This window comes from Cucurbita moschata, unplaced genomic scaffold, assembly GCF_002738365.1.
Source record: "Cucurbita moschata cultivar Rifu unplaced genomic scaffold, Cmos_1.0 Cmo_Scf00044, whole genome shotgun sequence".
Taxonomy (NCBI): domain Eukaryota; kingdom Viridiplantae; phylum Streptophyta; class Magnoliopsida; order Cucurbitales; family Cucurbitaceae; genus Cucurbita; species Cucurbita moschata.
In genome coordinates, this window is record NW_019268560.1 from 1874078 (window position 1) to 1889609 (window position 15532).

The window sequence follows — 15532 nt, forward strand, 5'->3', positions numbered from 1 at the left end:
TTTATGCCAAACTTTAATTCACATCAAGACCTAAAATTTCAATATCTTAAACAAATTAGAACAAGACCCATTTCATAAAATTGAATCAATTTGCTAAATAATACAAACAAGATGTGAAGAACCCAATCTAATATTTTGTTTTAGATTCTTACATAAAAGGAAGAAAAAATAAATTAAGTTGTTGGGTTCTTTAATTTGTACAGCGAATCCAGAGGAGTAAGCGTTTTCAGTCAAATTTTCCTTGAAATTCTTAGCTATGGCGGAAAATCAAACCAGTCCGGTAAGATTTGGGATCGGAATCCGCCATAGCCGCCGAGCTCGGCGGCGGTGTGTGTCTCAGTTAACGCTATTTTTACTGTGTTTTTTTTTATTCTTACCGATCAATTCCTCGGGATCTGTTTTGGGAGTCCTTAATGTCGTCGAGGTAAATTTTGACGTCGACGGCATTAAAGGGGTTGGTGACTGGGTTGCCGCCGTTTTCCTCGAAGGCGACGCGGAGGCGGCTGATGAGACCGGCGACGCTGTTCCACGGTTGTTGGGTGGGGCAATCGCAGTAGGGATCGACCGGGTAGCGGTGGCCGAAATTAGGGCAGGTGTCGGCGTGTACTTTGGTGTCGCCGAATTCGTCTAAATAGCAGAGGAACTCGACAATATCCGCTCCGGTGCAGGTGGAGAGGCTCAATGTCGGGCACCGACTTCTCAGATACTGCCGGAATTTACTCCAGTCTAGCCGTTTCCGGCACTCATACCGGCTGGCCAATGGCGGCTGTCGGACCGATACAGAGGGCGACGGGTAGTATTGACTGTAGAAAGAGCCGGAGGAGGATCGGTTGGAGGTAGTGGACGAGGAGGAAGAGGAGGAGCTCCGTCGGGCTAGGGCAGCGGCGGCGGCGGCGGCTGCTACGGCGGCTGACATGGCGGAAACAGAGAGGGAAGAAATAGAGAGAAAATGGGAAAAGAAAACAGAGAATGATGAACGGAGGAAGCGAAATGGAAGAGAATATATAAAGGGGATTTCTTTTTGATGGGGGTGGAAGACAGAGGGCAAAAGTGTAAAAAAGATAAATAAATAATAATAATAAAAAATAAAAAATAAAGAGTGTGGGGACCATTTGAGGAGACAAAAGGTGGGACCACAGCATTGACAGCCACGTCATGCCATTGTGGACCATTTTCAAATTTCAAGTATCTTTCACGTCATATGATATACTTCTGGCTATGGATAATTAACATTTCTTTTACGCATTCCAACTTTATAAATAATAAATTCATAAATTACTAACTTTTTTTTTAAATTAAATAATTATTTAATACGTGTCGGTATTTTATGGATACGGATACTCCCTTGGTACTCGGTCTTCTTTTCTCTTACGAAAATCTCGATTATGACTTTGAAGTCGACCTCCAGAAATTCATATAAACTTGGAATCCAGCAACATGATAAGGCGTATAAATCCATAAAAATCTATTTCAAATTTTTTTTAATTTTTTTAATTGTTCAATAAATAGAAATATTAATTTTCTTGCTTTTTTATTTTTTTTTATTTTAGGCTTTAATTATTTAATATTAAAATTAGTGGGTAAATGTAATTTCCTTTATTACCCTCCTGAAGTATGTGAATTTTAGCTTAAGGAATACCATCTATTAAATGAGTTGATACCCATTTTGGGAAATTAAAGTTATTAGATTGGCGTAATATTCTGGGAAATTGTCTAAATGGTTAGGCAAAATTATTTTAATTTAAATTTATGTTTAAAATAAATTATTTTTAAAAAAATATTTAATAACTTATTAAAAATGACTTATAAATCTCTAAAAAGAAGGGAAGCTCATAAAGAACCATATCTACTTGTGGTAAGCTAGATAGTGACTTGTGTGCTAACGAGGACACTGACCCCTAAAAAGGGTGGACCGTAAGATCTCGAAAACCTCTCGAAGGCACTGAGCCTCTGAAGAGACCAAACTTAAGTTGTTACCAAACGTGTCTTTAAAATTTTAAAATTTATAATTTAATTTGTACGTGTATTATTATTATTATTTTGAGGATAAAAACAAAAGAATAATGGTATTTTTTTTTTTTTTTGGGGAATGACGTAATTAAAAGCATTTTCATTTACTCTTCCATTTTTTTAATTGCGCCATGTACGATTCGTGGATGATAATGCCTGAATAAAACGTGACATGACCTTTTATTTTGGACATTATATAATTATATAATTATTTAATTATTTACAGTTATAAGATAATGTTTTTAAATTGGAGTAGATTAAATGTTTTTTTGTTATTTTCTGTAAATAATAATAATAATAATAATATAATTTTCTCGAAATTCCAAAATGCCCTCTCTTATTAGATTAAATTCCATTCCTCACGCTCTCAATTATTTAATTCCCACATATTTGAATATGCCATATGCTCAATAATTACATATCCAATCTTATTTTCAATAAAATAATTTTTTTAAAAAATATGATATCCACTCTCATTATTGTATCAAACTTTGGTCTATTCTATTTTAATTTTTATGTATAATGTTTTTAGCTATATGTTATTCTAAAGTGTCTTTTTTTTATTAAAAAAAAAATAGAATTGAAAATATTGGAAGATTTGGATCCACCGCTAGTAGATATTGTCCTCTTTGGGCTAGGGAAGGTTTCCACACCCTTATAAATGATGTTTTGTTCTCCTCCCCAACCAATGTGGGACATCACAATCCACTCCCCTTCGGGGCCCAGTGTTCTCGTTGGCACTCTTTCCTTCCTCCAATCGATGTGGGACCGCCACCAAACTACCCCCTTCGGGGCCCAGCGTCCTTACTGGCACACCACCTCATGTCTACCCCCCTTCAGGGAATAGCAAGAAAGTTGACACATCGTTTGATGTCTGACTCTGATATCATTTGTAACGCCCAGATCCATCGCTAGTAGACGCGTTTTAAAGCCTTGAGGGGAATCCCGAAAGGGAAAGCCCAAAGAGGACAATATCTCCTAGCGATGGATCTGGGCCATTACAAATTTAATGTCCCATATCCAAGAATTGGATTATGATTCAGTATTTGGATTTGAATCATGGACATGGTTCGTTACAAATAGTATCAAACTGATACCTCTCCCAGTAAGGTATGGTTTGGGACAAACCAAGACGAAAGGTGTTGGGCATGTGACACCCTTAACAATAATATGACTAAGAAAGACTTAAAGAAAATGAAAGTTACTACTTACACCAACAATGTGCACCTTCTTCTTCAGTGGCTCAATTATAGAAACTCTACAGTTAAAGAGCGTGTTTTGCTTGGAACGATTCTTTGTTGAGTGACCTCCTCGGATTTTTTTTAATATGCATGTAAGTGAGGAAAAACATACTAGTTGGTCAGTGAAAATAGTCTCCACTTTAGAAGCAAATAATAAGTAACATGATCATGTCACTAAGGAATGTCGGAGTCATCATGTGCCAATTTCAAATTCCAAATCTTGATAATAATTTTGGACATGAGTCATTACATAAACTAAAATAGAATATGTCTAAAGGTATCACGATGAAAAAAAAAATAATTTTTTATTATTAAAATTAGAGACATCCATTTAATCTGTGTGGTTCGAATAGGAAATCCTCATTTAAATGAAAAATCGAGAAGAGAGTGAGAAGAGATTTCTCCCAATCAGTTAAACAAAGACAGAGACAGGAAAGTAGAGATGTCCACGAGACAAGATGAGGACGAAAAAAACCTTCTACGTCCCATTCCCGCTACCTATTTCATTCCCCATCATAATAAAAAATTTAATATTTCGTAATTTAAGAAATATATATATATATATAAATATATAATTAGTTTAGGGTAGGTGGCGTTAGGAGGACCAACCCTTATGATTTTCTCTCTCTTAATTAATGTGTTTGTTTCTCTCTCTTGTTTTCTCCCTTTGTGACGACAAATACACACTATGCTTAGTTGGAGAAAAGGAAATAAGGAAACAAAAAACAACCAAATAAATAAAATAAAATAAAATAAATAAAAAACCGAACAAAAAAGATGCCAATTCTCACCACTTTTGCATTAAAGTGTACCTAAATTTACTATTTATTTTGAATATCAAATAATACTTTTCACACTTTTTACATAAATTTTATTATTATTATTATTTTTGTCCTATTTTATTATTACCCATAAATAAATTTTGAGATAAATAAATCTCGAGATACATCTCCTCGAATAATTCCTCTGCCTTAGATGCCAAATTCTAGATATTTTAAGTTTCGATATCTTAAAGTTTTGTAGGTTTGAAATTTTTTAGATAGGGTTGAAGTTACGTGATAAATCAATTAACCTCGAGAAAATAAAATAATCAAACATATCTTAGGTTAGTCATCTCAAAAGTTGATGGTTCGATTTCTACACTACAATTGTTGTGTAACTAAAAAAACGAAGTAAATTTGAAAATCGACGCCTAGGAGGGTAGCGTACTCCTAATGTAGCACTGGGTTCGGGCTGTAGGGAACCGTAGCATATGGGACGTCTAATCCTTTTGTCGCTGCAAGGCTAACTAATTGTATGCACAGGCTTGGAGATCTTTGGTTCTAGAAGGCATGTGAGTCCTAACCCTAAACCCTAAACCCTAAATTCTAGAAGGCATGTGAGTCTGAACCCTGAACCCTGAACTCTAAACACTAGAAGGCACGTGAGTCCGAACCTTGAACCCTAAACCCTAGAAGGCATGTGAGTTTGAACCCTGAACCCTAAACCCTAGAAGGCACGTGAGTCCGAACCCTAAACCCTAAACTCTAGAAGGCATGTGAGTCCGAACCCTGAACCCTAGAAGGCATGTGAGTCCGAACCCTAAACCCTAAATCCTAGAAGGCACGTGAGTCCGAACCCTAAACCCTAAACTCTAGAAGGCATGTGAGTCCGAACCCTGAACCCTAGAAGGCATGTGAGTCCGAACCCTAAACCCTAAACCCTAGAAGGCATGTGAGTCCGAACCCTAAACCCTAAACCCTAGAAGGCATGTGAGTCCGAACCCTGAACCCTGAACCCTGAACCTTGAACCCTAAACCCTAAATCCTAGAAGGCATGTGAGTATGAACCCTGAACCCTAAACCCTAGAAGGCATGTGAGTTTGAACCCTGAACCCTGAACCCTAAACTCTAGAAGGCACGTGAGTCTGAACCCTAAACCCTAAACTCTAGTAGGCATGTGAGTCCGAACCCTGAACCCTGAATCCTAAACCCTAAATCCTAGAAGGCATGTGAGTTCGAACCCCGAACCCTAAATCTTAGAAGGCATGTGAGTGCGAACCGTAGGAGCCGAAAACCGTAATTAGGAGAGAATTATGGAGATGGTAGGGGGGTGGAATGGGATTTTAGTAATGAAAAAGACATTTTCTTGAAAAGAAAAAGAAAAAGGAAAAATGGTGGGAGCATTAATGGAGTTTGAAGAAGGTGTGAAGGGATGGGAGTGTGCATGATTGGGATGGTTGGAAAGGGTCATTTGGTGGCCACAGTTCCAAGCCCACTTAGGTATCATTATGAGGATAATATTTCGTGTGAAAGTGATGCCCTACTTTCTTCTTTACAATTCATGTTTTACTCCTTCTTTAATCCTAATCAATTTGGCATTAAATCATATAATCTTCGTTCGTTCGTTCGTTCGTTTATTCGAGGATTGCATCAATACGACTTGTTGTTTTATCAATCAATTCAATCATTCGAACGAAAGGTGATTTCAATATACCTTTTGTTCTTGAGGTCTAGATTCGAAGAAATGTAATAGTCTAGAAGTTTTGAAAGTAAGAAAAAAACCCCTAAATTTTCGTGTTTATGTTGCACCAATAGCTATAGGTTTTGACCGTAGCTTGCGTCATTAGCTTTGAAGCTTGCATCACTGGCTCTGGTGTTCGTTTGGGTAGCCTAGGTGGTGTCCATTCGTGGTTATGGCTCTTCGTTCGTGTTTGGGTGACCAATTCTTGTGAGATCTCACATCAGTTGGAGAGGGAAACAAAGCATTCCTTTTGAGGGCGTGGAAACCTCTCTAGCAAACGCGTTTTAAAACCGTGAGGTTGATGACGATATGTAATGGGTCAGAGCGAACAATATTTATTAGTGGTGAGATTAAGCTGTTAAAAATGGTATCAGATTCAAACAGTGGGCAGTGTGCTCGGGCCCCCAAGGGGGGTGGATTGTGAGATCCCAAATTGTTTGGAGAGGGGAATAAAACATTTCTTATAAGGATATAGAAACTTCTCTCTAGCATACGCGTTTTAAAATCGTGAGGTTGATAATGATACGTAACGGGCCAAAACAAACAATATCTGTTAGTGGTGGGCTTGATCTGTTACCGTTCTTCTTCTTGGCTAGATCTTCGTCTTGATCGCCACTGTTGTACCTCGATCGTTTGATTTTGCTTGTTGACTTTCACCTCAAACCACAACGTATACGAAGTCATTGTAAGTCTCCTCGATGATGGTTTCGATTTGAATTTTTATCGTTGTTTTCTTTACTCTCCGCCATATGTGGTGCTCGAGGGGATGCTAGCATGAATTTAGTAACGAAAATTAGAACACGCAATACCTAAATTTACGTATTTGTCCTTTTCAATATTCTCTCTAACATTTTAAATATGAATTACCTCAAGTATTAATTCGATACCCAACCTATAGATTGCTCTAAGAAACGAAAACAAAATTAATAATACAAATTTCTTTTCGATATAAGACGACATTATTCAAGTTTGGTATAACGTTACATCAACTTCAGATCTAAAACTTTAGATCTACTTTTAAATTTTTATTATCAACATCACTAATCAGCATTTTTTCCTCTCTGTCATTATCTAGACAACACGATCAACAACAACAGCAACACATCAATACAACATCGACATCGTTACATGGGCATTGTCGATCGAGCCTCGTGGCTTGGAACAATAATTTTCGAACGACAACGAACGTGATAGAATATTAATTTGCTCATAAACAGTAAACAAAAAACAGTCCATGTTAAGAGTTCATAATGATATGCATATTAAAGGCACAGACAATAGTACAAATAGGCATGCTCTTTGCCATTCACATGCAACATTTTAAGAATAATCTTCAAAATTAAACAAAATTTCGTTATCAAAATTTGGAATCTGGGTTCGGCACCTGATGACCTCATCGTTTCCGTGCGACATAGTCACGTTACTTACCCTTCACGTTTAAGAGCAAAAACTATCTTCACGTACCAACATGGGTTCTTTCAACATGTTTTATTCTTACTCACATGCTTTATAGAAAAAATATCAGAAAGTCACCCAACATAAAACTTCTCTAAAAAAATCGAAAAGGAAAGTCTACCTTACTGTTATAGGTAGAGCGGGAGGTTTAAATTGTTCGAGTTAGAATGAAATGAGCTGGAATAATAACAAAACTATTACGATAATTACGATAATTGAACGAAGTCAAAAAGAGAATAAAAGATGAAGCCAAATCTCGGTAGGGACCAGTGCCTTTCTTTTACCGCTCAATTCAAAACAACAACTTTTCTTCCGCCTTTCAAGGCCCTTTGAGTCGGAAAAGAGTCAAGATCAGTCGATCTCCCTTGGTCGAGATCTAACAATTATAATAATTTTTGGACAATTTATAAATTTTTATTATTTTATTATTATTATTATTATTGAACTAAGCAGAATATATGTTCTTGTCTGATGCTTAATTAAAAAATAATTCACATGCTTTAAAATGGGATAATTATATTATAGAAAAAGATTTTTTGGAAAAAGAAAAAGAAAAAGGGATTTTTTGGGGATTTTTTTCCTTTGAAAAGAAAGGGAATATATTTCTTTTCCTTTATTTTTTCTCCTCTCATATTCTCTATCAAAATTTATAAACTAAAATAAATAAATAAACAAATTAAATTTATCGAAAGCTTTTTAAAAATTAAATGTATTATTGTTTCGGGTAATTTTGGACCAAACGAATAAACTCAAAAAGGTCAAACAAAATAAGGATGAGGCTAAAAGTAACCGAACCATAAGAAGAAACAGAATAACGTCTTTTGACCTAACCCTTGTCAGCCTCGACATGAAATCGTTGTGCCCATAATCCTAATGAGGCGGGTGCTGTGAACTCCTCTAGCTAAAGAAACCCACAAATAACCTAACTTAGTTAACCGAACCCTCGTATAAAGAAGTTGTTATTACTTCAAGAGAGGTAACTCCGCTCTCTTACTCAAGCTCAGTGTCACTATATTGGTGTACGTATTTTATTTGTTGAACGTAATTCTACCACTATTGTCCTATATCAGTGGAAAACTCGTTTAATGGAAGTTTCCCGATCCTATGATTTTTTCGAACCTTTTTTTTTTTTTTTGTATAACTTTTTCAACCCGTTCATATTATGATTGATGCTTTTGATATTCATTTTAGACCATCCAATTTTGCAATTGCTATCATATAGCTTAGGTCATTTAAGTCAAATCGTATACCTTTTTAGAAAAGGGAGTTCCATTATATTGAAATATATAACAAACGATATTAATGCTTATCACGACACGTCTGAATTCCTCTATCGTAATTGATATCAATTAAAATAATCCATTATTTTCTAACTAAACTATATTATTTTCAAACCGAAAAGATCGAGATCAACCAATAGGTTTGAGGAAAGCTTTTCAATCATCTTGATCTTATCCCGGCACCTGAGTTCCTCTATCATAATTGATATCAATTAAAATAACCAGCCCATCAATTTTCAACTAAACTATACTATTTTCAAATCGAAAAGATCGAGATCAATCCGTAGTTTTGATGAAACCTTTTCAATCATCTTTAACTTGATCACAGCACGCACGTCTGAATTCCTCTATCATAATTGATACCAATTAAAATAACCCACTGTACTATTTTTAAACCGAAAAGATCGAGATCAACCAATAGATTTGATGGATCTTTTTTAATCATATCACGGTATGTCTGAATTCTCTATCATAATTGATATGAATTAAAATAACCCATCAACTTTTAACTAAACTATACTATTTTCAAACCGAAAAGATCGTGAACGAGATCCAATCAAAACGCGGAAAGGTTAGCTTTTTCATTATTATGAATTAACCTTGAATGGTTGGCATTCAAATTGGGTTGATTTTAAAGTGACAGCTGGTGCATGTGCTTGAAAAAAATTCATGTTCTTGAAGAAGACAGCTAATTTTCACATTGTTCTTTTTTTTTTGTTGATTTAGTACACAACAGAGATTTGCTTCCAAGGTTTGAGCTGGCAATTGTGCTGTTTTTTTTAGATTGTTCTGATGTAACGAACATCCAATGTTTTGGAATCAGATTCCCAAGAACAGATTTGGAACATTAATTGTTCACCAAACATGGGAGGAATTTTAATTCATTGCATTCCTTCTAAAGAAATTTGAACATTTTTATCTAGTTTTCTTTATCGTCTATCCGTTCAAACGTTTGATCTATTGGTTAAGGATATTCATGCTGACTGGAAAAAGAAGTCTTTGTCGATCAGTATTCGACTGTTATTTTCTTGGTATGACACATTTTTTGTAAGATCCTACATCGGTTGAAGAGAGGAATGAATCACCTCTCCCAAATAGACACGTTTTAGAACCATGAGGCTGATGACGATACGTAATGAGCCAAAATGGATAATATATGTTAGCGGTGGGTTTGAGTAGTTACAAATGGTATCAGAGCCAGACATCGAGTTGTGTGCCAATAATGACGTTGGGCCCCCAAGGGAGGTGGATTGTGAGATCCCACGTCGGTTGGAGAGAGGAACGAAACATTCGTTATAAGAGTGTGGAAACCTCTCCAACCGTGAGAGCCAAAGTGGACAATATCTGCTAGTCGTGGGTTTGGCCTGTTACACTATTACTTATACGTGGACGGTAATTGACAATAAAACGACCTATACTCTTGAGCAAGAAAGTCAAATGTTCGAATCTTTCCAACCTGTATGTGGTTGAACTAAAAAAAAAGACAACAAGACAGATCATGTCACGGTCTCGTCAATTAGTAAACTCAAATTTTAACGATAAGGGCTAAATTTAAACCTTTTGACTTTAAGGGATCGAAATCGAAAACGACATTTTTCTAAGTTTAGAGATAAAAACTATATTTTAACAATTTGGGAAGGTGAGAAAGCTACAACTCAAATGCGGCGTTTAATTAATGATTAAGAGAACCAACCAAACATTACGTCAAACTTTATCATTAATTTTATAAGCTTTCATATTCACAATAGCTGGTTCTAGCTATATAACTTGTCCCACGTCGCCTGCCTATCAAGACTTTTGTTCAACCCTTTTGTGTTCATGTTTTCTAATTTGATATTGAGACTTTTTGTTCGAAGTCTTTGAGTTTATGTTTTCTAATTTGATATTAAGGCTTTTTGTTCGAAGTCTTTGAGTTTATGTTTTTTTAGTTTGTTACTTGTTGGATACGTATCAAACACTGGCTAGCACAATAAACGTGTTAGACACTAACTGTACAGAGCCAATCAATAAATGTGTTCTTGTTGTGTCTCGAAATGCATATAATAGTCATATCACTAGGCTTCTAAGGTTATCACGAAAGACTGATCTAACCTCGACTCATTTTAACTTGAAGTTGGATATTGTAACAGCCCAAGCCCACCACTAGCAGATACTGTCCGTTTTGGTTCGTTAAATATCACCGTTAGCCTTGCGGTTTCAAAACGCGCCTACTAGGGAGAGGTTTTCACACCCTTACAAGAAATGTTTCGTTCCCCTCTCCAACCAATGTACGATCTCACAATCTACCCCCATTGGGAGCCCAACGTCCTCGCTGGCACACTGCCCAGTGTCTAGGCTCTGATCCTATTTGTAACAACCCAAGCCGAGCTAACAGATATTGTCCGCTTTGACCTGTTAAATATCACCATCAGCCTCACGGTTTTAAAACGTGTCTACTAGGGAAAGGTTTTCACACCTTTATAAGAAATGTTTCGTTCCCCTCTCCAATCGACGTGAGATCTCACAATCTACTCCCCTAAGGGGCCAGCGTCCCCGTTGGCACACCGCCCAGTGTCTAGACTCTGATCCCATTTGTAACAACACAAGCCCACCGCTAACAGATATTGTCCGCTTTGACCCGTTACGTATCGTCGTCAGCCTCACGGTTTAAGAACACATCTATTAGGGAGAGGTTTCCACACCATTATAAGGAATGTTTCGTTCCCCTCAGCCTCACGGTTTAAGAACACATCTATTAGGGAGAGGTTTCCACACCCTTATAAGGAATGTTTCGTTCCCCTCCCCAAACCGGTAGGATCTCTAAACCCTTTTCTTAATGGTGAATCTAAGAAAGGAAAAAGGACAATGCACTACGGAAAGGGACAAAGGAGGTTAGACAAGAGATGGGGAGAATGGACATAGCTTAACATCATATCATTAATGAGTTAAGGCAGAGGGTCTTATCATTCGTTGGTGTCCACAAAATTTATATTTTAGTGAAATCTCAGTTCCCTTTCAAGCTCTAATGGGTCAAAGCATTGGGCTCTACGTGGGGTTTCCCCATATTTCATCAGCTCAATAATTGTTCATACACTTTTTTCTTCTCCCACTCTCTTTTCCAGCCTTTCTTTCTTCAAATTCTTTGTCCTTGGACTCTAAATCTTCTAAAAAATGATATCATTGAAGTTTCAGCTCTTGTAGGAAAGTGTTTCAGACAAAGGGAGACGACAAGTTAGAAGAGTTCATGATCATCAGCTCAAGAAATTATCATAACATATTCTATCTTATCCCTAGAACAATGTTGTAAACTAGACAGATAAACAAAAAATCTGGCTATTTCATCAATGAATCTGAATTTTCAATCTTGTAAAGCAGTTTCTGATAATGATTTACTCATAAGAAGTTGTGGGTGCATTGGAAGGTAGAGTTGAGGAACATACCCTTCTTTTTTCAGTTCGAAAAGAAGACTATCCAGCACGGAATAGATCTGAGCGGTAAGCGGATGGCTTCCATCGGCTGCAACGAACATGTGGGTGGCGTTATTGACCTCGATCCAGCTATAACCAGGAATCTTTCGAACTCCTCGTTCTTTCATTATGCTTCGTACTTTGAGTACCTTCTTCCATTTTCCAGCTCCAGCCTGCACATTTGCAAGCAATACATAGTAGCCAGAGTTTAGAGGGTCTAAATCAAATAGATGTTTTGATGCCACTTCAGCGAGCTCGACGTTCCCATGAACGTGGCAGGCCCCGAGTAGCGTTCCCCATACACCTGCATCTGGAGGGAATGGCATGTTACTAATGGTTTCAAATGCTTCATTCAAACGACCTGCACGCCCAAACAAATCAACCATGCAGGCATAGTGCTCCATTCGAGCTGGGATTCTGTATTCCTCTGTCATGAGGTGGTAATATCTAATTCCTTCATCGACTTGGCCAGCGTGGCCGCAAGCAGATATGATGCCGATAAAGGTGACATGGTCGGGCTGGATGTCGTTTTTTAACATTTCGTGGAACAGAGCAAGACACTCCTTTAAATCACCGTGGTTGCCATAGGCTGAAATAATGCTATTCCAGGAGACCTCGTTTTTTCCTTGCATCGTGTTGAACACTCGTCGAGAGAGGTTCAAGTTTCCGCACTTAGCATACATGTCTATCAGTGAACTCTCGGCATAAAGATCAGACCTTAAAGGGCCTTTGATCATGAAGCCATGGATCTCTTTTCCATAATGGAGAGCAGGTAAGTTTGCACAAGCAGATAGAGCACCGGATATGCTCACACAGTCGTACGGAGTTCCCTCCATTCCCATTTGACGGAAAAGATCGATGGCCTCGCCTGGTCTGCCGTTCTGCGAACAACTTGTGATCATGGAGTTCCAGCATATAGCATCCCTTTCAGTCATTCTGTCAAAAACTCGACGAGCAAGGTCCAACCGTCCACACTTTGCATACATGTCCAGAACAGCACTGCCTACATGACATTTTCTATCAAGACTATTTTTTATGATACTACAGTGCAATTCCTTTCCTAAGTTTAAAGCTGCCAAGCCAGCAAACGCTGGAAAGACACTCGCAAACGTCACAGAAGTCGGCTTCATTCTCTCTTGCAGCAACCATCTAAACGCCTCCACTGCTTCTATGTTCATCCCATTAAGCACGTACCCTGAAATCATGGCCGTGCACACGACAGTATCAAACGAACTACTTTGGCGCAAAATTTTTCGTGCCATTTCCACATCCCTGCACTTCAAGTATATGTCAATTAGAGCACTTTTTAAGAACACATCCAAAGCTACACCATGCCTTATGATGTAACCATGAATTTCCTTGCAATGTTCGAGACTCAACACCTCAGCTACACAAGGTAAAAAACTCGCAAAAGTGATCGAGTCAGGCTTTATTCCTGCAGATATCATCCCCCGACACAAACGTTCAGCCTCACTCATCAAACCATTCTGTACATACCCAGATATTATTCCATTCCAACTCACCAAGTCACTTCGCGGCATCATATCAAACAGTTTACGTGCAGCTTCTAAGCATTGGCATTTCGAGTACACAGCCAACAACGTATTAGCCACCGGAGAATCCAACTCCAGCCCGAAACTAACAGCAAGCCCGTGAAGTTGAGTACCTAAATCAAGCATTGCCTCCGAGGCACAAACCGATAAAACACAAGCAAAGGTTACCGAATTCGGCTTAATCTCACTATGTCTCATGTCCAAAAATATCTTAATAGCATTACCAGAGTCCCCATTTTTCACATAACCATTCAGCATAACATTCCACAAAACACAATCCTTCTGAGGAATATTATCAAACAGGTACTGTGCATCCCTCAAGTGACCATTCTCAGCATACAACTTAATTAAAGAACTCCCCACAAAGGCATCCTCCTTAAGACCCAATAAATCAACAGTTTCATGAACAATCCTACCCATCTTCACACTATTCAAAGCACCACAGGCTTTAACCACATAAGGAAATGTATACTTATCAGGAGAAATTCCAGCACCCAACATCTTAAAATAAAACAACAAAGCATAATTAAACCGACCCATCATTGTAAACCCCCTAATCATCCAATTCCAAGTCGAAGAACATCCCAATTGAAGCGTATAAAACATGTTCTTGGCATCCTCGAGACTGCCCGCAAGCACATACATACCCAAAATCCTAGAACCCAGATATCCATTTCGATCAATTCCACTGACAATGGCATGAGCATGAGATTGCTTACCTTGACGAAGAAGAGAATGGTCGTTGCAAGCTTGAAAGATTGAAGTCAGTGCGGCTTCTGCACTCGACGAAAACAAAGTGGGGCTTGTCGGATTTTTGTAGTTGGATTGAGTAGAAAAGAGAAACTCGAGTCGAGAGAAACGAGGAAGAAATCTATGAACTGAAAAATAAAATTGGGAACGAAATATGTAGAACATGCTTCGTTGATCAAATCATGTTCATTTGGCCGAAGGCCCAGCCCGCCCCCCGAATCTTTTGCTATTAGTCTTGCTCCTGGATTGAATTTTGGGTTCCGAAAAACAGCGAGACATTTTTGTTCTTGGAGAAATTATAAAATGTAATATTTTAACACGAAATCGAATTTACGAAAAGATTAAAAATACTCCGAACCAGTAATGAGAGAGCAATTGATTTAAACCCTAAACATCACACTAATTCTTCCATAATAGAAATTAAATAGTTTTTTTTTTTTTTTTTGTATCTTTGGTTCGTTCCAAACCTGCAACTCTTGCACTACTTCGATGATACTTCATCCGATTGATTTCCATTTGTTTAAATTTTTCTTCGATCTATTGCTATCAAGAATGCTAATGGTGTGTTTTGATAGCTCTCTCGGTGTTCAGATTGTATATCTAAGAGTTGCGTTTCTCAAATTTAAAAAGCTTTAAAGAATACATCGTAAAAAGGACATGCCAAATTAATTAATATGTTCTAATTATGAATGCAAATTTTTAGGCTGAATTGATCTAAACGTGCAAATGACTAGAATCCGGCATAATCCTAAATGGCTCTATCGGTGACCCAGTATCTACATGTCGCATACGTAATCATAAACATAGAGGAGTGACTTTGTACCTATACCAACTCATACGTATATGTCAGTCGACTATTAATGACTACGTCACAGCTCGAAGTGGTTGGTGACCCTCAAGACTTAGTCAAGCTCAATTGTATCATAGCATTGAAGGTACGAGGTGTTGGTACCATAGTCTGATACGCTTAATTATTTTAAAATATTCAGTTATTCTATTTTGTCTCAGACTTTAAAAATTAATTAATTTAAATTTTATTTGATAATTATTTAATTTTGTTGTTATTTGATTTTTGTTTAAAAATCAACCCATGCTTTGAAAATAAAAAAGTTTTAAGAAAATAAAAGCCATTTTTAAAAACTCAAATTTTAGGTCATAAACAAACCATTTTTTCTCACAAAAATTAATAAAAAAATGTATATTTTATTTAAAATATATTCATAAAGACTGGATAATACCTTAAAATAATAATAATAATAATAATAAATCTACAAAAAAAAAAAAAAAAAAAAAAA

At 37.2% G+C, this 15532-nt stretch overlaps 2 protein-coding genes and 1 long non-coding RNA gene across 4 annotated transcripts in view; 1 reads left to right on the forward strand and 2 right to left on the reverse strand.

Annotated features, from left to right (window-relative positions):
* The window catches only part of LOC111434021, a 17980-nt gene continuing 2448 nt past the window's right edge, over nucleotides 1–15532 (forward strand). Inside the window, exons 1-2 of the long non-coding RNA XR_002708894.1 lie at nucleotides 1–331; nucleotides 3633–3638. This is a non-coding gene — a long non-coding RNA (uncharacterized LOC111434021). The remainder of the gene's footprint in view (nucleotides 332–3632; nucleotides 3639–15532) is intronic.
* On the reverse strand, nucleotides 115–951 carry LOC111434020 (protein G1-like6). The gene has a single exon (XM_023071321.1). The coding sequence runs from the start codon at nucleotides 914–916 to the stop codon at nucleotides 374–376; it is 543 nt and encodes a 180-aa protein (XP_022927089.1). The 5' UTR covers nucleotides 917–951; the 3' UTR covers nucleotides 115–373.
* LOC111434016 (pentatricopeptide repeat-containing protein At4g21300) lies at nucleotides 11700–14481 on the reverse strand. Of its 2 annotated transcripts, XM_023071315.1 has the most exons (2): nucleotides 13263–14481; nucleotides 11700–13211 (listed from the first exon to the last, which is right to left on the reverse strand). In XM_023071315.1, exons 1-2 carry the CDS (start codon nucleotides 14400–14402, stop codon nucleotides 11826–11828), a joined length of 2526 nt encoding a protein of 841 aa, XP_022927083.1. In that variant the 5' UTR covers nucleotides 14403–14481; the 3' UTR covers nucleotides 11700–11825. The 2 variants fall into 2 exon arrangements, with proteins under 2 accessions (XP_022927083.1, XP_022927082.1); XM_023071314.1 differs by having other exon boundaries at nucleotides 11700–14480.

Excerpts from the sequence above, each read along its gene's own strand:
- LOC111434020 (XM_023071321.1), bottom strand. The coding sequence starts at position 916 with ATGTCAGCCGCCGTAGCAGCCGCCGCCGCCGCCGCTGCCCTAGCCCGA.
- LOC111434016 (XM_023071314.1), bottom strand. The coding sequence starts at position 14,402 with ATGTTCTACATATTTCGTTCCCAATTTTATTTTTCAGTTCATAGATTT.